Genomic DNA, 25,398 nt, shown 5'->3' with positions numbered 1-25,398 from the left:
ATCATGCCTAGAAAGCTGACCAAAGAAGAGCTTGGACTTATCCAGTGGTACAGAATCATTTTGTTGGATGAGACAGATGATGTTTTTAAGTCTGGCTTCACTGTGGAAAGTTAATTGTGGCTGTACCTGTGCCTCTAGGTGTAAATGTTCACAAGCTGAACAGCCAAATCTGATTCAGAGGCTTGAAATCCAAGCAGCACTCCTACCTCCAAGTACCGGCAAGTCCTTGTACTTGGGTGTTGCTCCTGCCCGTAGAAGTGCAGTGGTGACAGGGCTTACTAGCTAGCTTGTCACTTAGGTGTCTACAAAGACTAGCTTTGGCCTCTTAGAAGACAGGGAGAAGTTTCTCCAAGGAGCAACTCATAGGATCTGCAATTAGGCTTCTGTTTTGAATCATTTATAGAGGACTTCTGTCTGTGTTACGTGCAAGAGGAGCCTAAGGAAACTCTTCTTGTCTCTGCTCTTGATAAACGACCCAAATGCCGCTGGTCTTCCAGTTGTCTTCTCCCAGAATTTCCTTTACTCCCATTCCCTTAGCTGCCTGGCGTGGAAATTGGGCTGCTTCCTGGGGAGGTAAAGATCTGTTAGGTATGTCTCAGAAGTTCTCATACCTCCAAGAAGTGCATCACACCAGTCCTGTATTAACATAAGTGTGGCTTCAGAGGGTGGGTGGTCACACAACTGTGTTGATCATCAAAGTTAACACTGCAGCACTTAGGTCTGTTTTAATCGAAGCAATTTAAATAGCAGGCAGGAAACTTTGGTTTGAATAATTGATCTTTAGTTTTGTTTTGCACATGTATTTCTTCAGTTCTGCTGAGAACATCATAGTTTTCTATCAGGTGTCAAGAAGTAACTTCAACAATTACATTACTTCCTATACATTTATTACATGCTGAATTAGAAAATGATTAATTCTCTGCATATTTCCCAGCTGATTCTTATTTGCAAATCATGTCGAGCTACATTTAGGTGGAAACTGGAATTCAGTTGAAAGTGCAGATCTACTTAACATTAAGGCTGTCTTATACTTATGTCAAAATACAGTTTTTAATTTAAAATACACTTACTAAATACATTGAGTCTTGTCTGGATAAGGTGAGTTTCACTTAGTTTCTGGTTGCCTTGCCCTTCAAAAAAAATAGAGCTGGCAGAGCTTATCAACTTATTTTTATTCCTCATTTAAAAGCCAGAAACTGTTTTTCCTGCTTGCTGAATTCCCAGCTGATTTCTCAACTTTGAAAGCAGTAGTCACTGAACTGAGCTAAACAAGCAAAGTAAAAAGAAAATGTTTGTTCTTTTGTACTTGCAGACAAGGGTACTGCTTGAAAGATGGGTTGGCACTTAATCAGACACTAGTTCCCAGTGCTTACCAAGTGACTACCACTAGTTCACTGGCTTGATAGTCTTTTTCCCTTGGAAAATTTTTGCAAAATACGCATCTTACTCATTTTGCTAATTTAAATTATTTTAAATTGGAAAGTAATTTTAAAGCTTTTATTTTTAATCTGCATGACTCTGCAGTGATGCAGATGCACCTTTGCTGGTGAGTGTTGCAGCTGTGTTTGTGAAATCAAGGACGTGTAACAGCAGACCCGGCCCTGTCAGATACCCCGGAGCTGAATGCAGGATTGACAGTGGGTGCTCCCACCCTGCTCTCTTCCGCTGGCTGTGCACCTCATGTACACACAGCCCAGCACTGCTGTGTCTCTTTTGCTCTGGGACCTCATATCCCAAATTTAAGCACTGGTGTGTGGCCAGCCTTTCAGTGGCACATGGGGCCAGGGACAAGGGAAGAAGTGATGCTGTCCCGGAGCTGCAGAAGGGAAACGTCCCCTGATGCTGAGATTAATGTCCAGCTTTGAGTTTAGTTTAGGCATTTTCCCTTGTGAGGGCGAGGAGGACCCTTTAACTGAGAGTGTGTATTCATGACCTGCACGTCTGGACTCAGAAAAGAAGTGACCACAAGTAACGTGCTTACAGGTGACCTCTTCTCTTAAGAGAATGTCTGTGAAGTCCTTCAGCTGTTTCAATGACAGGATTTGGTTGGGCTTTTTAGTCGTGCCTGCCCCTCAGTTTTTAGGATGAGTTTCTGGAAGGCTGTTGGAAAGGAACGGCTTGTATTGCTTCTGTTGAAGGATATACATTCACGTCAGGATGCTCGCTGTGTAACACGGCTTTCTGCCGGCTATTTTCAGCTTGTTTATCTTTTTAGATAATGCTTGCCCTGGCATCATTCATAGTACTCCTTTAACTTTTAAAGGCTTTAAATGCAAGTTAAACATAGACCATCTCCTTCTACTAAATCTGTCTTTCGAGCTAGTGTGAGACGTTAAAGATGGCAGCAGTATGTCCTTTTACCGACAAAGCAGTGGGTCTTAAGCAGATGGCAGAGCCGCAGCCTGCAAACGCAAAAACGGGAATTAGTGCATAGAAGAATAAGAAATGGTTTGAGTTCTACTGAAGGCAAGGCAGGAAAGTCGCCCTGCAATCGCTAGAGCAGGAGCTCAGTTTGCAAAATGAGCATTCTCAACAGATGCAACTTCTGTGCAGTAGTTAAAAATAAATTGTGAGGAGTTAAAAAAAAAAAAAAAGTTGGGAAACAAATCTGGGCATCAGTTTATAGCAACTCCAGTTTTCTCAGTGTATTGGGGAATGAATTTCTGAGATTTTGAGGCAGGAAATGTCTATATGCAGCCGTAATAGCTTCTTTTTCTCTCCTTTTGAGATATTAACTTTTCCTATTCATTAGGTCCGAACCTTTTTCCTCTTCTGAAATGAGCTAAACTCTGTCTACTTTTTAAAAAATAAGAAAAATGGTGTTTTGCCACATACAGGGATTTTGAGTAGGGTTTTTTGTTGGTTTGCCCAGCTAGGATATTTTAGGACTCAGCATAATAGTTTAGTATTTATAAAGTTTGTCTCTCTTGTTCAATCTTGGGACAAATAAAAGCCTTTATGTTCTGAGTTTTGTAATCTAAAAGTAATGTATTTTCCTGTAGCATGTTTTATTTGCTAATTAGTGTTAAATTTATAGATTATAAATACATGGATTTAGAGAAAACTCTTGCTAAAATGTAGAGTATTTGATTTTTGTTCCTTCCCTCTTAGTTTGAAGTCAAAAGTATAAAGCTACTTAGGATCGATACCTTCCTGGTTTTCTTAGGAATAGATTCCTTTTTCTTTTTTCTTTTTTTCTTTTTTTTCTTCCCCCCCCGCCCCGTGTGTGTGTTGGAGATACCATTTAAAGTCTGATCCTCAAAATGCTGAAGTATGCTAGTAATCCTTCTAAATCCTGAATCTCCTGAGTGGAAAAGCTCACACAGTTGGCTGTGTGTTCTCTAACCAAGAACTTTTCAGAATGGTAACTTTATATTAGAAATTGTAGCACTGCTTAATCTTTAAAGCACTGTAATTCTTTAAACTGAAATGTGTTGTAATTGGATCAAAATGACCGTGATACAGTTATTAGTTTTGTTCTGTTACTTTAAAATGTTTGCATTTAAAAAAAACCTGCCCGCTGCTTGAGACAGTCTTGCTTTTGTGTATACCAATAAAAGAAGGTAAAAGCACTCAATGTTTATTCTTCATTTTTGAGAGTTGTATTTTGTGTAAAATGTTGTCCATGCAAAGCATCCTCTAAACTCTTAGTAGCAGATTCTCGTGCTGTCCCAGCATGCTTGATAAATGTTTAAATGTAATTTGTATGATCACGACATCCTAAGTTTCCGTAGTGCACTCACCCCCTTCCACTTTCTCCATCACATCCTTTCCTCAGTGTACCGTGAATTAGAGGATACAGGAAAGAAGGTAAAACCATGGAGAAGAGCTGGTATTTTGAAGCATGGTTTACAAGGGGATTTGGACAGTATCAGACTCACCTGATAGTTCTGAAGGTTGAGGAAATTAATAGTTTATGCAGGAAATGCCGAAGCAGGCCAGGGAGAACTGGAAGGAGAATCCAGCTTTCACAACTACAGAGATTGGTAGGTTCTAGCTAACACTCTTGTTGCCTTTAGAAAGGCAGTTTTTCTTTAATGAAGGAGTGCCTCCACTATGTTAATCCCTGCTTTGGTCCAGTGATCAATGCCTGAGAACAGCATGCTGTGAAAATTTACCACTGTAGATCAATAGCCCCTGGCTACCCAACTGTATTAAAGATAATTGATGGGCTGAGGGGATCTTGTAAACACTTGTTTGTCCCATCAGCATGTTTGCTTATTTGTTGATAGTAAGGATATCTACAGAGGCACTGTCAGCTGTAATATATTTCTGGTTTTACTTGGGATTACTGCAGAATGTGCATTCCTTTATCTTTTAAACCACTTCAGCATCCCGAATATGATTAGACACCAGTAATGGAAATTTATTAGTTGCTAGTGAATTTTATAAATTTTTAAATAAGAACACAAAAGCGTTATTTATGCTGGGTGAATTGAGATTTAGAGAAAGATCCAGCTAACTTTGGCCCCTAGATGACATTTTAAGGGATAAACGATCAAGGTTATGCAAATGAGTGAATTGATCAAAACTGGTGATTTAAATCACTTTGATTTACATCAGCAAGAGGGAAGCTTTGATTTAAATCATTGATTTTAATCTTGTTTTGGGATTGTACTTTCATTATTTTCCTAAAGACAGGTTGATTTTCATTGGCTGGTAACTATTTGAAGCATGTTTATTTGCAAACAAGTATAGCTCTTAAGTTAATTTCTTAATTTCTTTCTTCGGGCAGGAGGGGGAATGCTTAATTGGTAGGGTAAATGGGGCAGGAATATGTCCTTAAGCAGGGACATCATTTAACAAATCCTTATTTAAAGTCTTGAACGTTTACATTTGCTAGAAATGGCAAATGAGCTCTATATAGATGAGGATTGGAGCTGAATGTAAAAAAACCTCACTGTTCTGAGATTTGTATTTCAATGTAGGTATCTTAAAAAGCTTGCTTTTTAAAAAAGAATAATTTAGAAATATGACAAAAACATCTCATAAATGTTTTACATTTTAAAAATGATTCATTAAACAAAGAAAGTATTATCTGCAGTTAATGAACTGAACTGTTTTTGGATGCCATGTCCTTCAAAGCTTGAGAGCTGGCAGGTCTTATTCTCTTACCTCTTTTATTATTCACAGATTAGAAGAGGAAGACAAGCTTTCCTGCTTTTTTTTTTTAATTTATTTATTTATTTATAAACTCCCTGTTGGTTATTCAGCTTCTGAATGAACAAGTCATTGATTTTAAATAGATGAATAAACTAAAATGAACAAAATATTCCTTATATGTGCAAAAGAGGGCAAAAGTGGTTTAGCGCTTGAGACTCCTTCCAGGTGTTTATGCTGTACCTTTCAGCAGTTCAGGAGTTGCATTTATTTCTCTTCCTTCCTGACTTCCCCAAAAGACAGCAATAGCTTGTGATGCTAAATATTTTACATGTAATTTTAAATAACATTATAGTAAGCTTGTGCTTTGGAATAGTTGATCAAAATTTTAATATAACTTTTTAAAAAGTCAATTAAAAATGTAATTCAAAAAGTTTTGTTAATCTTCCCTTATGAAATCTAATATGAATGCAGATAATTTCCTAGCCTTTTTTTGGATGGTGAATGCAAGCCAGGCTTGGTAATCAAGGTGAAAGAAATGCTAGTTTTCAGCATGGAATATGTATTGAATTTTTTTTTTTCTGAAGGACTTTAACAACAGATTTTTAAAATTCTTTTTACTGTGGAGTGTCTGTCTCACAGACAAGTTCAAGTGGTTTGGTCACTGTTTAAATTCACAAAGCTAACGAGGCAGGCAGACACAGTTCTGTTTTCCTGTGATTAAAAACAAAAGTCTTTCACTCTTTTTATTTTTTTTGTTTCTAGACCACAAGACTTGTTGAAGCCATAGAGCAGTTATAATGAAGATTGAATAAGAATAGACAAGAGATACTGGTCTGTTTAGCTTTTCTATTATATTTATTTTATTAAAGTTGATGGGAATTATGACAGTTTGGGCTCAACTGTAAAGAGCACCTTAAATCCTTTGATAATTAGCTATTTGCTTATTGCTCTACATTCTCAGGCACTGCATAAATATTTACAGTTAGAAACAAAGGCAACAGTTTTGGGTGATGCTGATGATATCTTCCCATTGTCTTCAACAGTATCCAACCTGTGATGCTTCTTAGAGCATAGTGCTTGTACTCTGAAAACTATGTCTCTATTTGACTAGAAAATGCTGCAGGGATTCTCTTTTTCCCAGAAGAAAAATACAATTAATTCTTCAGAATGTACTTCTTTTATACCACCTTAAACCAAATGCCTCGCCATGTTGGTTTATCAGCACTCTGTTGAATGTGCTGTACTGTAAATCAGGGCGAAAAGTGAGGTCCCAACATTTTGTCACTCACTTTCACTTGAATTCAGTATTGTCAGGTCATTCGTTTGCTGCCGTTTGTGTTCCTTGGTGATGCTGTGATAAATAGCTTTACTTTCCATCATTCAAATGACTGGTGCTGGAAATGACAAAGCGATACATTTACCAGGTTCTTTCAGATATTAAGCTCTGTTTAATAAGTTGGAAAATACTTGCTTTGTTCTGATGGGGGGAAAAAAGCCTTTATACGAATGCAAAATACTGTTGCTGTTCAGATCTGTAAAACTGGAAGGAGGAACTAGTGGTACATATGAACTTATGATAAACTAGAAACGTCTGTTGTTACATCCGTGGGTGCTTATGTCCCACAACCTAGATTAGATTTTTTTAATTCTCTGTCTCAAACATTTGCACGTTTCTGAATACAAAGTGTGAATTGGTGGCTGTTGCAACGTACTGAGCCAGTTTCTATATATTGGAACATCCATTTAGAAAAAAAAACAAGATGAGACAGAATAGAAATGGTGAAGAGAAATTAAGTGGTAACTCCTATTTACTCATGCTTATAATGGAGGAGGTGGTAGATGTAAAATGAAATGGAAAGGATATCCTTCAGGATATGTACTGGCCTTGATAAAATATGAGTATTTCCTGACCATTGCTGTGAAATACCTGATTCTTGACACTGTTCTGTATCTGGTCCCTCATAAATGTGGACATGGGAGTGGGCATACAGATTTGCAGTCTTTGATTGCTGTTAATCAGTCCAGATAGAGGCCGTTCCTGACCGGCTGTAGCACATACTTTCTCAGTTGAACAGGCAAACAAAAATGGAATGGGAATGTGTGGCAGGAACAGGTCTGGAAACAAAATGTTGTGAAGCTGATGTAGAAACTGAAAATGTGGCAGTGAGAGGATGGAGAGTTGAGTTCTGAGAGGATTCCTACAGTGGAAGGAAAGGGCGAGAACATCCAAAGTGAAACCTTCAATAACCCACCCACTTGCCGAGAGTTATTCAAACCTGATGTGAAAGTTTCTTATAAAGCGATGATGAATACGCTGTTTTTTGTGTCTGCTGTGGGGAGTACAAGAAACAGTCAACCTCAGCGAAAAGTTGATTCTTAGGGAGAAAATTCCTGTGTTGGATTTCTGAAATAGCTCACTTGGGCAGTCTTAATATTCCGCTTGCTCTTCCCTGAGTTGCTGTAGGCTTTTCCTGCCAGTAACTTCATCTCAATGCAGCAACAGTTATCTGTAAAGTCTAAGTGATCCTGCAATAAAAGGGCCTTCTTAATCAAAGATGGTAAAGTCAGAGACAGTCAGTGCTTTCAGTATTGGCATCCTGTTCTGCTAAGGCAATCCCACGTAGGAGGAAGACAGACACAAAAAGTGATTTGGCTGTACTGCAGCAAAACAAATTCTGGCCAAATTGTGGACTTGGAGTTAATGGGTACACAGTGTTACTCTGCAAGTCTCTATAATGCTGACTGGAAATCATGGTGGGTTTTGTAGTCTGTTAACTACTTAAGACTGTTTTGTTATTTCAAGTTTGGCTTCAACTAGTGAAAAATGGGGCATTTTCATGTCTTGTATTTCAAAAATAAAAATATTTTAAGAATATTAAAGGTAAATCTTACTAGATTGCTTTAGAGCAACTGTGAGGCTGTGATCTAATCCATTTATATGCATGTGTGTGTCATCCCCCCCTTCTCCCCCAGCCAACTGGATGTTGACTTATGGTGTCAGTTTTCTCCTTGTAGATATAGAGCGAGGCTTTTCTGATGTACCATGTTTTACAATACATTCACGCGCGCTGGCTCGCGGAACGGCTGTACATAAATTGTGCCCAGGCCATTTAAGAACATAATATCCCTGCAGGGTCATACTGACGGTCAGACTAGCCTAGTAGCCAGTCTCTGATTACAGTAAAAACACTACTTGCGGAAACTCGGCCTTTATCTTGCAGTTGAAGAAGTGGCAGAAACCACGCTCAGGGCTTCGGCTTCATATATTATGACTGGCAAGTTCAGGCTGTCAGGTGTCCCTCCTCTGCCCCTGCCCAAATCTCGCTGCTACCAGTTTCCCCCATAAGCCTACATGACCCGCTTCCTGCAGCTCATCTGCTGTGCAGCTCTACTCAGCAAGGCCACTTGCTGGTTCTTGACTGATCAGTCTTAGCCATAGGTAAGAGTGGCTCCAACCTCCCTTTTAAGAGGGTTTTTGAGATCAATCCCATTTGGTTTTTTGCCAAGAACTTTATAATTCCAAGTGTTAGGTGTGAGCAGTCTTTTGAAATTAACTGATGTTTGTTATTTACAGCATCAAACATACAAAAAGAATTACTAATAAATCAGGGTTTGGTAAAGTGAAGGGATTGATTCTTTCTGAAGGGCGTAAGATGTATTTATTCACTTTACATTTCTTAGCTTTTCCACTTTTCTTTCTATCATTTGACTCCAGGAACTGGAGCTTAAAGAAGAGCAAATGCTGACTGTGGATGTGAGGACAGTGGGAGAATGGCTAAGATGTTTTACATTCTGGTTTGGATTCTAAAGAAAGTCATAAAAAAAGAGGCTGTGAAAGTTACCCTGTTTGTATTTTCTTTTTTCAAAAAGAGAGGTGAGAACTGCAGGGAAATCAACCAGCACTCTCTAGTCATTAACCCTTCCCAGTGATCCAGGTAGTTGGCTCTATGCATCATCTTTCTCTTGTAGAGCTCATTATGTGCAGTCCAAGCACCCCGATGCCAGCAAGAGGGACCAAGGTAAAGGCATCCTCTTAGGGTTTGGGGATAGAGTTGGTGGCCTGTGTTTGAGAGGTTTAGCTGCATAGCTGTGTTGATGGAAGGCAAGGATGATTTCTACTGGAATATTAATGTTGCATAGAGGACAGTGTTAACGTGGTGAGGGATTAGTTCAGTATACTTGTTCCCCTGTTTCTGTAGGAGTAGCAATAAAAGCATCTTTATGTTACTGTAAAGAGATGAGGGAGAAAATGATATCACTTGAAGTAATGCAATACTGTAATTTCCTAGAGTGGAAAGGCCCGGGTTTGAGGCTTGGGTAATATTGGGTCATAACTTTTCCTTCTCCATTTGTTTGCTGAGATCCCAAAAGGATTTTGTGAACTTTCTGCATGAATGGCATCAGTCTGTCATGATATTCACCAAGAGCACTGTTCTGGGTTTTTTTCCCCCCTCAAAATTTCACTTTTAAAATAACTGTTTTAAGATACTTTGCACATTTGATTACTGGCATCTTCTTATAGGGACATGTTATCCCTTCTACTGTCTCTAGCTAAAGAGAATCAGATTTTATTTAATCTGAAGTGAATGCAGGAAGATCTGTTTATTTTGGCTGCTAGATGAGTAAGAACTCATAACCAATGCATACAGTGAACATGTACTCACATCCTAAAAAAAAAAAAAAAGTTTAGAGACTTGTTTAGAAAGGTAAAAATTGAGGAAGAGATGTAGTTCATGGTCTCCAAATGCCCTTGAAGACTGCTGTCCTGTTTTGTTGTCTAGAGGATCTTGCAGCAGTCTTATTGCTGTACTTTGAATGTCTTCCAGTTCTTAAAATTATATGACTAATCTCAGTCATGGGAATTTAGCTGTATTTTCAATGGTAAATCGTATTTAAACAGGGGTTAAACTGGCTTAACAAATAGTATCTTTGTGTGGATGGGGACAGAGATTTATATAATAGATAAGTGTGCCAGTACATTACCAACTGGATGTAAAGAATCATAAAGATCTAAGTAATAAATGAAGTTGAAAGTTTCCCTTTATATAAGTCAGTATTTTGGATAATATTCTTAGAACTAACTAAAAAGAAAAAAAGGTTCATCCTACAGTCTCCTGTGCTTGGCAGCAGAATTGTTAGTCAGCAAGAATGTGCAGAACTTTGTGAAAAATTGTTTTTTAGATAATTGCCTGTTGCAGACTGTCTAGAGGAACTCACATTTTATTTTTGGCATCTTGCATTAAACAGTAGCTTTTACATTTTAGGACTGATGTGTTGATTTATATGTCTTCCAGTCCTCTGGTGGATGTCCAATTTCCAAACTTGGATACTTCTGTAGGGTAACTAAAGTCAAAATTTTCGGTTCTCAGATGGAAAGAGAAACTTGCCAAGATACTACCTATCTAGCTCAAATGAAAATGGTAAGATGATGAGTGTGATAGGTCTAAAAACGTGCCTGGGAAAGGCTTTATGCTTGTTCCCATCTGGATTTTGGTGTGTATATCTTTGAATGGGTTGAATATCCCTCTGAGAAATGTACGTGCACTTAGGGAAGGCCAGGAAACTTAGCTAAAAGTTCAGAATCAAAATGTAAGTAATGAGGGAATTAAAAAGATTTGCTTTTTCTTTCATTGCCTTTAAAATTGGAAGCTTGTAGCCTGGGCAATAGGGCTAAATTAAAACAGCAGCTTACTGCTGGCATTGCCAGTTGTTAGTGTCACCAGCACACGGGAGGTATTGCAGAGGTCTTTATGAATTATAATTGTTAGAAACTCGTTAGCAGTCTGGGTTGCTGCAGAACGCACAGGGAAAGTTTAGTCCCCACCTTTGATACAGCTGTGCCTTTTGAAGCATGTTTTGGGAGGATGCTGCTGGCTCATCTGTGGTACTACAGCAGCTGGTAATAGAGGGGATAGAAACATCCATCCACACCACAAAAAATCTTAGGACTTTTTAAAATTGGCAACGATTATAACCTTAATTCATATCTGAATTGAACATGTGTGTAAAGCCGCTGGAGTCCTGGGTTTCTCTCCAATAGCAGCAGCTTTTTTTTTTTTTTTTTGAGTGGTGGGGCCAAATGGGATGAGGTTAATGGACTCCGTATTTTTTATTTGGGTTTAAAATAAAGTGTGTGCGTGTGTATAAAAATATATAGATATAAACAACCCTTCAGAAGTCTGGTGACTTATAAAGAATCTTCCGTGATCTTTGAAAATACAGGGTGTAGCATGGAGACAGGGTAACAGAAAGAGACGTCTAGAAATGATGAAAGTCAGGACTGGAATAATTCTTTAGATGGTTTCTGTTCATCGTGTTATCGCTGTACAACAGAGTAGTCTGCAGCTTTGAAGGCGAGTCAACCCTGCTCTGGGATGATGTTTTTTGAACCGCTGTTTGAGCTCGTAGGTGCCTGACCCATTTGGACAGGAGCAAGTAGATAACTCAAGACTGCTTGACTTCAGAAAAGGGTAGAGAGCTCAGCTCGGGAAAACAAATCCAAGAAAATGCTTATGCAGTGAGGTTTTAGAAAATAAGCTGTGTTGTGGCTAGGAAGCTTTTTGGTTAGGGGGAAGTTTGTGGGGTTTTCAGAGTTCTCTGTAGATTGTCAGTTCAGCAGATAATATGGGTTGAGGGGAAGAAGGGTTTGCACAAACTCTGGATGTAGGACTGATTAGTTTTGGGAGCGAGGGCAAATAGCTCGACAGCCCAATAGATGTTACAGAACAGCTCAATGCTTTGGAAAATACGGAATGTCGGAATGTGAGGAATAAATTAATGTTTTGCTAGCTATCGTTTTGGCCACTTTCCTGCTGCTTCCCCTAGCACCAGACTGGACCCTTTTTTAAAGCTAAGCACAAATGTTTGGTTCAAAACCAGCTATAGTAGATAATGCACGTTCTGCTTGTTTCTGGAAGTGGAAAAACTACATGATCAATCAACTACGAGAATAAATTGATGGCAACTCCGCCCATCTTCAGTACAGATGATTTGTTCTAATTCTTCCCATCCCTTTGCCTTCTGTGTCTCTCACAGTTAGCAAGTTCCCTCCAGAAATTGCCCGCGTTCAATTGCATTATATTTGAAAAAAGAAAGTTTTCAGATAAGTTAGCAAGTGAAAATGGAGTATGTAATGGTAGCCATAACTGTAGCCTTCGCTGCCAATGACAGCTATAATTATATATGGGACACATACATTCTAGCAGATGCTTCCCATTTAAACCACATTGGTTTCAGCATAGACCAAATTTAGGATCTAAGCATGGTGACCATAGCACTCGCGAAATGTCTCATTCCATCTTCTGCCATTTACTGTCTTTCTCAAATGCTCAGTGAGACGTTTTTTCCTAGTTGTTCTATGGAACAGCTTTGATTTTTCTCACTTTGTGGTTATTTTAAGCTTCAGAAAACAATAAGAATGTTCTTTTCTTTCCCCCCCCACCCCCCCTCTTTCCTCTGTGCTTTTATGAAAGCAGAATCTGTGTAGATAAAGCACAGTTGATCTGTTAGGGATTACTGTTTCTCAGTTATTCTTTTGCTCTTGCATATCATGCCTTTATGTAGAAGAATATTTAAAGGTGCCGTGTAGAACAGCGAGATGAAAGATTCTTTGTGCATTGAAGAATGGTGTCACAGGAGTCCACCTGTTCTCCCGTAACTTTTTTTTTTTTTTAAAACTGAAGTTTATTTAAAGTGATTTTTAGTGCTCATAAAAGCTGCTGAGTTTTGACAGCCTTAAAGATTGAAAGGCTGTCCCCACAGGTGGTGGCAGCAGCACTGTGGCCTGGTATTCAGGGCACAGGAGTAGGAATCAGAAGATCCACGTTCTGTTCTCATCTTTATCACAGGTGACCTTGAACCAAGTAGCATGTTGCTGAGGCTCGGTTCTCTGTGGAGAATTTTACCTCGGCTCATGAGGATATTGCAAAGATTTGCTACTCTTGGGAAAGAAATGACAGGAATAAAAACTTCTTGCATCATCATTGAGTGACAGACCTCATCTACCAGCGATGAGAGTAATTGGGAGTTTTCAGGAGGAAATGTTACCAACAGCCCATATAAAGCCTCAGAATAAGTGGAAGTACGTTCTGTCTGTGCAAAATAGACGTCTGAGAGGAGCTAATCAAACCAAACTGGTTTCACGCAGGTCCAAAAAGACTGTTTCTGTTGGGGTGTCCTACATGAAATCTTAGTGATTTTTGTGAATAGTCAAGCTGGATCATTCTAGAGGTCATTTTGATGTAGCATTGAGTGTGAAGCAGTGGTCAGTATTGGGCAATTAATGCACCTATCCAGCTTGGAAAGCTATTCCTCTGATTAAGTACAAGAGGAGTTTTCTTTTTGACCCTTTCAGGCCATCAGCTTAATTCCCAGAAGCTTCAGATTTAATTAGCCATATCATTACCACAACATGCATAGCTGCAGATTTTATTAATGACCATAAAATTATCGAATCCTCTTTAAAACGAATGCAGATGCCCAGCCAGAAGGTCCTTTCACACATCAGCTCTAGTACAAGCGAATCCCACAGGTTGGTGCAGCACCTCTCGTGTCCTTTTGTCAAATGCCGAGCCTCGCTCATCCATCTTTCTGCACCTGATTTCCTCCTAATTTACCAACCACTAGTAATGCTCTTCTGCAGTTCTGTCACCAGACTCGGGTATTCTTCCCTCTAAAATGGTAGCTGAGCTGAAGTTTTACCCTACTTAAAGCCCATTTTTATGTGTTTAGCAGCAGACTGACCTTTACACCTCTCTGTTTCAGACTCCTTCCGCTCACTGTGTTGCTTTTGTTCCTATCCCTATAATGTTTTTTAATCCATTTCAATTCCTTTTCCCTGCATCATGCTTTATGACTTTGTAAATCAGTCTGAGTGGTACAAAATCAAATGCCTTCCTGAGATCCTGATAACTTATGTCCACTGTTTCACTCTTGTCTAACCTAACGATTTGGTCGTATAATAAAAAGGATTTCAGCAGATTTGTCAGGCATGACCTTCCTTTTATGAATCTGTACTGGATGTCCTCTACTAAATTATGCATTTCCAAATGTTCTGCAATTTTGGCTTTTATCAACGCTTCCAATACATTCCCACAGCTGAAGCTGGATTTCCTGTTCTAAGAGAATTCAGCAGAACTGTCACAGCCCAACAAAATTCATCAGTTTTTTTAGAAATCTCCATAATAAAACTTCTCTGTTTTCTGCTTTTTGTCCTCATCTTATTGGATTCTTGACATCGGAATTAGTATTCTGCTTTATCTAGCTCTGGGAGTACTGTGCTTTCGGGAAAAAAACAGCTCACCATTGGCAGTTCAGCAGGTTTGTGTGTCACATGTGGAATGAGTTGCCGAGTCTGAGCCCAGTCACAGGTGAGAGGATGTAGCCTGGTAGCTCAGTCTCAAGCTGGCTCCAAGCTTCCTAAATAATTTCAGTTGAGACTGGAGGTCACTTCACCTCTCTGCACATCTGTTTATTTTTCTGGCAGGGTATTTTACATTGCAGGCTTGCTTTGTGTTTTTGTCTGAGTACATATGTGAGGGGGGAAGGGAAACTCCAAATCCTTCAAGTGTTCTTGCTTAAAGCCCTTCTGCTTGTGCTTATACCTACTTTGAACATATAGCTTGCCACTTGGGCTATGCTTCCAAATACGGATTTCTCTTGGAGGTATGTTCTGACCCACCTACTTTGCACTGAAGATATATTTAGCAGAGTTTTGCCGTAATAGTCCTACAGTGCTGTCCCAAAGCTTCCTATCTCATCTGCTCTTCTGCCTACCTCCTTCCCAGTTACCTTCCGCGCATCAAAATCCACCTCCCAGAGTTCTGCATCTGCGGTCGAGGCTTTCTGCCACTGCCACGGCTCTTTTTTGACAGCAGGTAGAGTGCAGGGGTTAAACAGCCCTGTCTTCCCTGGGTGCTGCTGGCTGGGCAGTGCAGCTTGTCTAAACTTGGCTTCATTCCTCTGTGTCTGCAACAAAGATCATGAGTTGTGGGACAAGCCCCCAAAGTTATGAAGGACCAGAAGAATTGGAGACTTCCGTAATTGAAGTAAAACAGGGTGGGATTGTTTTTTTTTTTTTTAAGCAAAATGCACTAACAGGTACATAGTCCTTGCCCAAAAGCCTGGCTCGTACAAGACAAAGGTGCTGCTCAGCCTGGGTAGGTTGAGAGCATCAAAGGAGTCTCCTACAGTGATATCACAACGCTGGAGCAGACTCGCTGGGATGGGATATGTCTTGGAATGGCTCTTTTTTGGCCTGGACCCAGCTTAGAGCGAAATTAGCACTAGAATACTGGTTGGGTATGTGTCTGCTATTTATTGCAGGAGGAAATAAATTGCCAACTTAGAGATACTTAAGCTACAACAAACTTATGGAAGACAATGCATTTAGTGGGCTGGCTTTTCTTTAGGAAGCCAGATTCTGCCTCCTTCCTCGAGTCTTCCTGTTAGATGTCATCCAAGATGAATTCCCAGTACAAAAAAAAAAAAAAACAACCAAAAAAAACACACAAAAAAAACAAAATAAAGCAAGCAAACCTGCAGCAAGTGAATCGTTCCTACTAAATTAAAACCACTTACTATGGGGATGGGGAAAAAAAGAAAAAACTCGGATTACAGGTTTAGCAAGCGTGAGCACATATTTCAGCATGTGTTGCTGTATTTGTAATTGCCAAACTACTGATTTCTTGGAACTCCGCTATTAGCATTGTTAAGCAGTGTTCCAGACAGTCACTCCTATAAATCCCTGTTAATATGTTAAGCAGGAGAAGGAAGGCCTCTGCAAGAATAATATTCAGCTGGCAAGCAATCTCCATTGTGGGCGTGCTGTCTAGACCAAAGGGACAGGTGGGGGAAGTAGGTGTGCTTGCTGTTAGGATGTCCTGCTTGAACATCCACTTCATGTTTGCTTAAATATTATTGCCACTTCTAATAGGTGCTTAGGAACACTTTAAATTTTTATTTATTTATTTGGACAGAGGTGTAAGAGAGTGTATGAGGTTTCTGTACAGGGTGTTCTTCTGTCAGTAAGGCCTGTGGCTGACTGATCTCTTGCTCTCCTTCATATGCTATTCAGGCAGTAAGTAATGACGTGGAAAACACCTCAGACAAACAAACAAATGTCCTTTTCATGGACAGATATTGTTCTTTTTTGAGCAAGCTATTCCAAATAATGAAGTGTCTCAAACCCTGAAATTATGAAAGTACATTGCTAAATGCCCCCCTTTTTTTTTTAAAAAAAAAAAAAAACAAAAAACAAACAAACACAAAACAAAACAACCCAAACAACTTATTTTCATAACTCCGGTATAACCAGAACACTGTTATCACTGCCAGTCTGCTGACCGTAGTCATCTCTGTGTCTTCAGAACTAGTAAGTGGGTAGAAACAAGATGGAGTGTCTTGGGAATAGATCTGCCAGAGTTCAGCTTTACCTTGGAGAAAAAAGGTTGCCCTCTTTCACTTGCATCTGCTGAACCATGGACCTCAGCAGGGGTGAAAGAGCCCCAGAGGCTTGCTGGCAAAGCACGTGAAAAAGAAAATGTGTTTGCTTGACATGGATAATACCTTTAGAGGTGGACCTGATGAAGGTCTGTATTGTCAGAGAGGAAGAAGAGGGGAAAACAGAAAAGAAGGGTAGAGCCAGAGGTTGGTATTTTAAGCACAACCAGTTGACAAGGGCATGGGGATGGAGAGGGGCGAGGAGGCTGGTTTGATCTGCTGCTGCAGTGAGGACACATCTGCCAGATCCCAACCCGGTTCCAGCATCGCTGGCGGATGTGCCGATTCCCTGATAACGAATAGTATTCTGAAGTGAACAACAGATGGGAGCCCTGGGTGCCTTAGATCCATCAAACCCACCTTCAGTTGTAAGGCAGAGGCCAGGCATCGGCAGGACTGCCATGTTTGTAGTCTCCTTTTATGGCATAATTTTACGCAGGCGTGTTTGGGGATGGAAGAAGGTTGCATATATATTTTGTTTCAAGTAACTGAGAGCTTGCAGAGCTTTTCTGAACACCATTTAGTGTTTTGTAAAGTTCCTAACAAGTTTATTGTTTGTAGAGGATGTTGTCAGGTTACTGTTTGGGAAAAGGGGATGATGATCTTAAATCGAAAACCTATTTTAAAAAAGAAAATAAATTTTATGTGGTATATTTGCTATCGCCAAGTGACACCACATTCATCTTAATAGTTTTTTGTGCTATACAGCAATGTAAAAATGAAGGGTCGTAAGGCATTACTTACTTCTTTTCTGTGCTTGTACTTAGTACTAGTGATGACATGTAGTCTTCTGGTTTCTTTTAGGTCAGCAACTGGGTGTAGGTTCTTCGGCTCACCTCAGCTGAATATGTGTGCATCTTGCATTGGGCGCCTTCGTAGTCATGTGGGATTGTGTAGTAGCAGTTTTCTGTGCCTGCCCAGGGTCTGTGGTACCTCTGTCTTGGAATTAATCTCCCTCTCTCAAGTGACCTGGTGCTAAGTATGATTTCTGGAATTCTGCTAAAGCAGGCTTGGTGACATCTCCTAAGGTGCGTAGGACTCCCCTGGAGAGTCACAGATGAAGCAAGGTCTCTGCCTGTCCAGTTGGATGAGTGCTCTGTTTTCTTGGGGCTGCTGTACGTTTTGCAGTGCCTCCTGGTTTTGTGCTCTTGAATTTGCCTGTCACCAGCAATGTACATGGCAGCTGAGCATTAGTCTTAGTAGTGGACATTCGTGTCCTCTTTCGGACAAGCAAGCTGCAGGTCTGAGCGGAGCTGACAGCCAAAGAGGAAGACCTGTCTTCAAAATACTATACTGATTTTAAGTGCAACATGTAAACCTGCACAACTGCAAGATCAAAAGCCAAGCTCGGTGAGCACTGATTCTGGTAGCCTTGGTTAGTTGTCCTCTAGACATTAGGAAAACTAATATGTTTTCTCATCTTTGTATGTCCTGTTACTAGCAAGCTGAGATTACTTTATCAAGGTTTTATGTAGCAGGTGGGTGTTCTGAAGGCACTGCTGACCATCTCAGACCTGCAGGATGCTGTGCTTCTGCTCCTCTTGCTGGTTTTCCTTCAGTTGGATACCTCTTGCCATGTGGGGTATGCAGGGCAACTCCCTCAGGTTGGTCTCCAACACGAATGAGCTCCCCACCAAGACCGCAATAGCAATAGTTTCTTTCTTGTTCCTAGTGTGCACTGTTGGGCAGAGTATGCTAAATCTGCATCCTGTTGCACCGAAATTGCAGTCAGGCAGGGTAAGTAATTCCTCTGTGCCCAAACCCATGCTTGGTGCTAGCTAGACTAGAGAGGTGGCAAACTTGGGGCACTTCAGGAGGTCAAGTTCTTCCACAGCATACTGCATAGTAATTCATTTGAGCAGTTCCAGGTGGTGAGAAATTTAACTGTGACATTATGATGGTCGTAACCACACAGGTATGGACTGCATGTGAGCCTGCCTGAACAGGCTTAGTAAGCAGAGGTGCTCACATCTAACAATATTGTGCAGCAGAGGTATACTCACGGTATGCACATACTGTGCTTGGCAGTATAGAATCTCATTTCAATTGGCATATCCAGTGCTACTATGTCCATGTATTCCTAGCAGAAAACTGTCAAGGTAATTAGTGTTAATTGGGATCTTTTTGAATGAACCTCTCATTTATTGTGTGTATGGCCCAGGCTTGGACTCGAGGACTTGGCAATCTCCCATCTGCAGTTTTGTCCAGATGAACGTTTATGCCTTACAGTGTACATATCCACAGAGTTCAAGGTATAATCCCTAACGTTGGCATGTAAGTGCTTTAAATCTTTGTTCTACTTTAGGGTATGTCTTGCCCATTGTAGCTCTGTAGGAATTAGCTGGCGTTAGACTGCTCCTTCAGCTCTGTTCTTAGAGCCTGTTGTCTTCTGACATGCAGTCAGTAGCTTCGTGACACCTTCTGCTCTGTTGCAATGCAGCATCAAACATTTTCAACTGAACCACTCAACTGAGAGTTACCATCTCCTGAAATTCTCTCTCATGTGTGAATGACCATCTCGTCCGCATGCATTTCAGTGCTCAAAGTGACCTACGTGGATTGAGATACCCTATTTGATGGCTGAGGAAGTGGTCTTTGTAGCAGCCGCTAGCTATCACTATTAGCCATGAGTTTGTGTGCCTTGCTGTCAGTCTTCCACTGTCGAGATTCACTTGTAATTTTAGCCAGAAAAGCTAGTTCAAGTCTGGCCTTTGGTTCCAGGCAAGTTTTTAGACATGATTGGAGGGGACAACATGCTGAAATTCAGGAGATACAATGCCATAGGTGGTTGGTACGTTAGGGCCAGAAGCTCATTTTTGAACAGTAGTGAAAATACAACCCGGGGTTCTCTGTGTGTCTGCAGATAGATCATGAAGACTGCATTTCGTTTGCCAGCTGCCATTACAGACAGAACAATACTAAACTATGTCCTTTTACTGGGACTGCGTTGCCTTTTATGTAACTCTGGGACTTCTGGAGTAACTGGGGGTCCTTTCCAGTGAAATACAGATGAACTTTTCTGCCTTTCTGGAAGCCTTGTGTGAGTTTGGGAAACTTCACGGTTTTGCAACCTCAGTCTTTTTGTAGAGAGGATCCATTGCTAGTCTGCTTCAAAATGGAGCCTGGCCTCTGGCTTGCATGCTAGGCAATTCCTCTAAGTTTGGGCAAGGGGGTTTCTTTTGCATGGGCTTGGAAAGGGAAAAGAAGAAAGAAACAATTTTAGCTGCAGTCCTTAGCTAATTGTTCTGTGGAGATCTACTGCAGGGCATGTTGTGGAAGCAATGATTTGCTTGCTTTTTTAAGTTCACCAACTCTGACTTTATTGTAAGATCGAGGTGTGTGTTTTCTGAAGAGGAAAAGACTTCTTTTGATGGTTTCCCTTCAGTTAAAGAGTTATGAGGAAGAGATGTCATCAAAAAATTTTTGCAAGATGCTGCTGTATTCCCTCACCATAATCCCAAAATACGGCATTCTCCTGGATTGTACTGTAAAAGATTTTATAAACCAACCCAGTTGCAATAAGACTGAAAACAGCATTGATTGGAGGTAACTTCTGAGGTGTTTCTTCAAGAATTCTTGTGTTCATAAAAAGCATGCTCTCTTGCTCTTTGATTCAGTGGCACAGATTTTCTGGAGAAGTGGTGGAATCTCAGAGATACTCAAAAGCCATCTGGATGTGGTCACGGGCACCTGGCTCTGGGTGGCCCTGCTTGAGCAGAGCGGGTGGACAAAAGGACTTCCAGAGGGTCCCTTCCAACCTCAAGTGTTCTGTAATCAGAAGGTCACAATCTGTCCCTTAAGATCAGATCTGCCACAGCAATTCATGCCTTGTTACCCTGCAACTGAGCCAGCGTGCTCCTTGCAAACATCAGCTCAAGGTAACGCAGCAGCTGCAGCCATTGCAGTGACTTGTGTAGCAACGGCTCTTGCCGAGAGCTTGTTGTGCACCTTCTTGAGGGTCTGCACAAGACCATGCTCAAGGTACAGATCAGTGTACTAATTTAGTGATATTTAAATAACGTGGATTCTGGAGACTTAAGAAACAGCTCTTCTCTTTGTGTTGCAATAGAATGACTGCGTGAAACTGGATGCTACGCGTTGCCAAGCCACAGTGTGTGCTCAGGAGGTGGCAGTTCTTAGAGAAGGTCCTTAACCTTGCTTTCCAGGGCACAAATGTAACACATACTCAAGTCATATGGCAGAGCGTTTTTGGGTTTGGTTTTTTTTTTTTCCGAATAGGCCTATTTTGGGAAAATGGGCTAGAGAGTCCTAGATTAGCTTTAGTATTTTGGACACTAGTCCTACTTTTGTGCATGCACCCAGATGAATTTACCTTTAAGTTTTGATACAAATGCAGTACCTGGAGTTTTAAAAGCACTGGATAAACAACAGCCTGTTTGAACATCTCCCAAGAATAAAGCTGGCGAAGGAAGGCTTAACAGCAGCTACTGTCTGGAATCTGAAGCCAGACACGTTCAGAGTAGAATTCAAGTACAACTTTGTAATGGAGGGGGTGATTAACTACTGGAATGAACTAGAATGGATGGATCCTTGGTCCCTTACCAGTTTTGAGGCAAGATGTTTTCTGGACATAAGCCAGGTAACAGGTTTGTTTTACTTTATGCTGGCCTCGGTGTAGAGAAGGTGAAACGGATGAAATGTCGCAGCCCATGTTTATAGACATGTGCACACACACAGTGCACAGAGGCCAGCCAGAAGAAGTGATGATTCCCACAGACCTTAAGCTGTACGTCAAGTAAAAGACTTAAATTTTGACATTTTTTGGTTACTTCTAGGAGAGGATTGGTTTGTAGTTACTGATCTGTAATTATCGGGAATCTGCCTTTATTGTGAATTCAGCAGTGGTAGAACTTCATTCTCAGGGCTGAATTCCTTCACCATCCAATGTACCAGGTTTACCAGCAAGCTGAAACTTGGTTCTTCTGCATTTCAGTAGCTGGTACAGTAATAGATAATAGTTGTGTCGTAGTAGTGGCGCTTATGTCTTCAGGCAGATAACATCTTCAGCCACAGATACTATCCCATGTGGCTTTAAGCCAAGAATTCAGCCCCTCTGTTCATGTTTTACTTTTGACAAAATGGTAATGTTTCTCTTCCCCAAGGACAAAAGCTTTTAGTTTGTTATTTGTAAAGCCCTGCTTAAGAACTTACCAAGGAAGGTGTTAGTGAAATGCAAAGCAATGGCATTATTTTTTTTATTGTGTGACTCACTCAGAAATTAAAAGGGAAAATGAATTTCTGTTCCAAATAAGTGATATCAGGCTCATCTTTACCAAGTGACTTCCTCCTTGCTTCTGCAGGGCGTTGTGGATCAGGGTGAACTATACTTCAAAACATTTAATTGCATACAGTGAGAAATGAAGAAAACTGAAGTGGATCCCAAGAATGTATTAAAAATCTGAACTAAAATGAGAATGATTTCATGTCAAGTGAGACAAATGCAGAGTTGATACTCCAGTGCTTCACACTTCCACTTGTCCTTGGCAGCGAGAAAATGAGATTTTTAATATCTGAAAAACAGATTGCCATGAAGACTCATCCATTGTAAATTTAAGCTGCCTTTATATCAACTTAAGCTGGGGACAAGATTGTTCATTACATCTGATTCTACAACTGTGGCCATGATTTCCATATTAATATTGAATTTTTTTCATTGTCTGTACCAGAAACAGGAAGGGGAGCTGGTAGTGTTTTCCCTGTGTTAGCAGATAATTTATTTAATGAATAATGCGCAAAGGGCAAAGGTCTGTGAGTTCTTACCTGAATGTCAACTGTAGATAGTAGTGACAGCTGCCTTTGCTGCTGTGATCAAACTTGGTTTGGTGCTTTGGTTTATGCTAAAAGGAGGCTGAGGGAAAGAGGGATATTGATTCGTGATTTCAGAATCGTGATTTGTTGGTGACGGAAGTTATGTTACGTTGAGTTGAATTTTTTCGACTAAAATTGTAGCTGAGGGGTTGCTTGTTTCCCATCAGATGCACCCTTAAATTACAAAAACATTTAATCAACCTTTACATCTGTGCGGGGTCAGGGAAGGTATTCCTGTGCCACTGAACTTTAGACCAACGTTGAGTCAAAGACTATTTGTAACCCTTTTCAATAGCAGCCGTTCTGTTCTGGCATCAGACGTAGGAAGCACTAGCTTCCTCTCCTTTCTGTGGAACTGCATTTGCTTTCTCAAGTCCAGCCACCAAGGCAAACCTGAGGATTCCCCGACCTGCCTTCTTGCTGGGCTCTGTCTGTGACAGTTTGCGATTGCATTCAGGCTGTAATACTGCCGCCTCAGCCTTTAACATAGCAAAAATGGAGAATTTATCTTATTTTCTCATGAACTCTCTCCTGTTTATTTCTGCCAAAATGCTGTTATCCTCTGTCTGCGCTCCCAGATCTGGAGTCTCTTGGAAAAGTTCCTTCTTTCTCCTCTGTTCACATCCCAAATTTGGTCTAGGTCCTAATGGCTCTTCATTTATAACATCTGAGGTCTGTATGATTTTTTTTTTTTTCCTCTTCCATTAGTATCACTAATATCATTGTCCTGCCTTTGTCATCTCACACCTGAATTACTGCAGCCTTTTCTTTGGCTCTCTATCTCATCTCCTCGTGTTCCAGTTTTAATACTGCGTTTCATGATGATGGAAGATGATCTTTTCTTTCCGTTGTGGGTTTTGTTCTTTGCTTCTTCCACAATCCTCATCCTGGAAGCAAATCTTTCTCTGAGGAATCCAGTTCTCTATCATTAGCCCCCCTGACCTTCAGAAAGATGGTATATATTTAAGTCTAATTTGTTCATCTTTGGAAAACAAAACAGCTCTCTGTATTAAACTCAAAATTTGGCAATAAGTCAACAGCATGATCTCATATTTTTTGTGACTGCTTCAGGGAATGTGTTTTAAATGCAGTTAAGAAATTTGAGAGAAGTGTTTTGGTGTAGAACTATCTTTAAAAGGTTTGGGGTGGCTGACTGTGAGGGACCTGTGGGCTTGTCATCCATCAGTACTTCGGTGTCACGGTTTCTCTCCCAGGCTACAGGACATGACCTGTGACAGTCTGCTGGGACCACTCATCTTGTCTGTGACCTTGCTCTTGGCGACCTCCTTTCCTGGAGAGGAAGAAGGCAACTCAGGCCCTAGATGTGGGCCAAATGAATTGTTCTGGAAATGGCAGCAGCCGGCTCTCAGCGATTCCCCTCCCTGAAAACACCCAGCGCTTTCCTTTGCCACATCTGGGTGGGAGCAATCATGTGGGCGCAGGATTCAACCCCCTGGGAAAGCTGGGTGGCCAGAAGCTGACTGCTGCTACTTCTGGAAAAGCTCATTCAGCCCAGCCTTTCACCCTGACAGTTCCTAAGTCTTTTCTCATGAAGGGAAAAAAAAAAAAAAAAAAAAAAGGTGTACGATGGTGTAGTCTGCATGCCTGGTGGACTCTGTCTGGAATAGGTGCAGTTCTTCCCCAAAGCCTGTAGCAGGTGTGATAGAGGAAGAGTCATGCTATAGTGTCTGAGAAGAGCCAGGATGTGCCTCTTCACGAGGCTTCGTTGCTGGTATTACAGACATCTCTTTATGGAGCAGAGTAAATTAATCCACACAAACCCTTGTGCTACTCTACCCACTTGGTTTGTTCTAACTTGTGTGCGCCCATAGCCTGAAGTGTAAATATTCTCTTTAGTTCTTCCTGCATCTGCCTGGATGTAATATCCTGCCTTTCTCTTTCCCATTGGTTGAAGTTCGACTTGTGAAGCACTTCCAGTTCATGTTAGTTTGTGGAGAAAGACAGCAGCAGCAATAGCTACAGAAAATTCTATTAGGTCATTCCTTTTCAGAACATAGTACCTGTCTTCTAAGCTCTTTGCGGATGTTAGCCAAATAATCCTTTTAATAGCTTTTGTGAGTTAAAAGGCTAGGTAACTGTCATAAGGCTAAATGATTGCATAGATTAATTTACTTGTGGCCAAAAGAAATCAATTGTAATTTAAATTTTTGTCCCTGGACTGATTATACTACCAGACATCAACTTTCTCCTTAAGAATTTACCACGTGCGTTGAAGTATATGTCTGTGGGTCTGGATTAGTTACAGATTATCCAGAGTAATGTGATTGAACGTTAGTAGTTTTTAACCTAGAGGTGTACGCAAGCTTGGAATATTCAGCTTCTTGGCCTTGTTTAGATCTGCGCAGTATCCATTAATAACTCGAGTCGTTATAATTCATATGGTGTTTGGATGTAAAAGACTATTTGCCAGACTTTAGGACCATGGGTCTGTTGCAAACCATGTCAAAGCTCTCTCTGAAGGCAAAGTGAAGGAAGAGGGCGAGGCTTTAATGGGCCATTTAAAAAAAGAATAAATTGGCAGATGATACAAGAAAATTCAGTGGTTCCAGGGAGGATTTTTCTTACCCATGGCTATATTTAATTATTGGTATACATGCTGCTGCCTTTCAGCAGAGGGTTGGATTGGGTGATTGAGAAGGATCCTGAAGGAGCCTGTCTTTTCCTTTTTACCGAGAAGTGATTTGGCGCTACTGCCTGGTGAAACTGCTGTAAGGTTGCCCTCTGTAAGCCAGTTGTATAATTCTAAATCAGATAACAAGAAGTCAGAATGTATCTGCCTTTCATAGAAATCTCTAACCTTCTTGTATCTTTTCACTGTGTCTTACAGAATGGTGAATAACACTGAAGACCCTCAAGAGGCTTTATAACGTCCCATCCCCATGTAAAGTATGCTCAGAACTTTTCCAGTAGTGTAAGTACAAGCTAAAAAAAAACCACAAAAACAAA

At 40.6% G+C, this 25,398-nt stretch overlaps 1 protein-coding gene across 12 annotated transcripts in view; it reads left to right on the top strand.

Annotated features, from left to right (window-relative positions):
- The window catches only part of HMBOX1 (homeobox containing 1), a 122,710-nt gene that overhangs the window by 21,363 nt on the left and 75,949 nt on the right, over positions 1-25,398 (top strand). For all 12 annotated transcript variants that reach the window (XR_006166385.1, XM_042802975.1, XM_042802970.1 and 9 more), the window contains exon 2: positions 25,280-25,363. Coding sequence is in view for 11 of the 12 variants with exons in the window: in XM_042802975.1 (XP_042658909.1) it covers positions 25,341-25,363 (23 nt within the window). In the remaining variant the exon portion in view is untranslated. The remainder of the gene's footprint in view (positions 1-25,279; positions 25,364-25,398) is intronic.

The sequence above is a fragment of the Tyto alba genome, unplaced genomic scaffold (genome assembly GCF_018691265.1).
Source record: "Tyto alba isolate M040663 unplaced genomic scaffold, T.alba_DEE_v4.0 Super-Scaffold_40, whole genome shotgun sequence".
Classification (NCBI taxonomy): Eukaryota; Metazoa; Chordata; class Aves; order Strigiformes; family Tytonidae; genus Tyto; species Tyto alba.
This window is presented reverse-complemented; position numbering and strand designations above follow the sequence as displayed.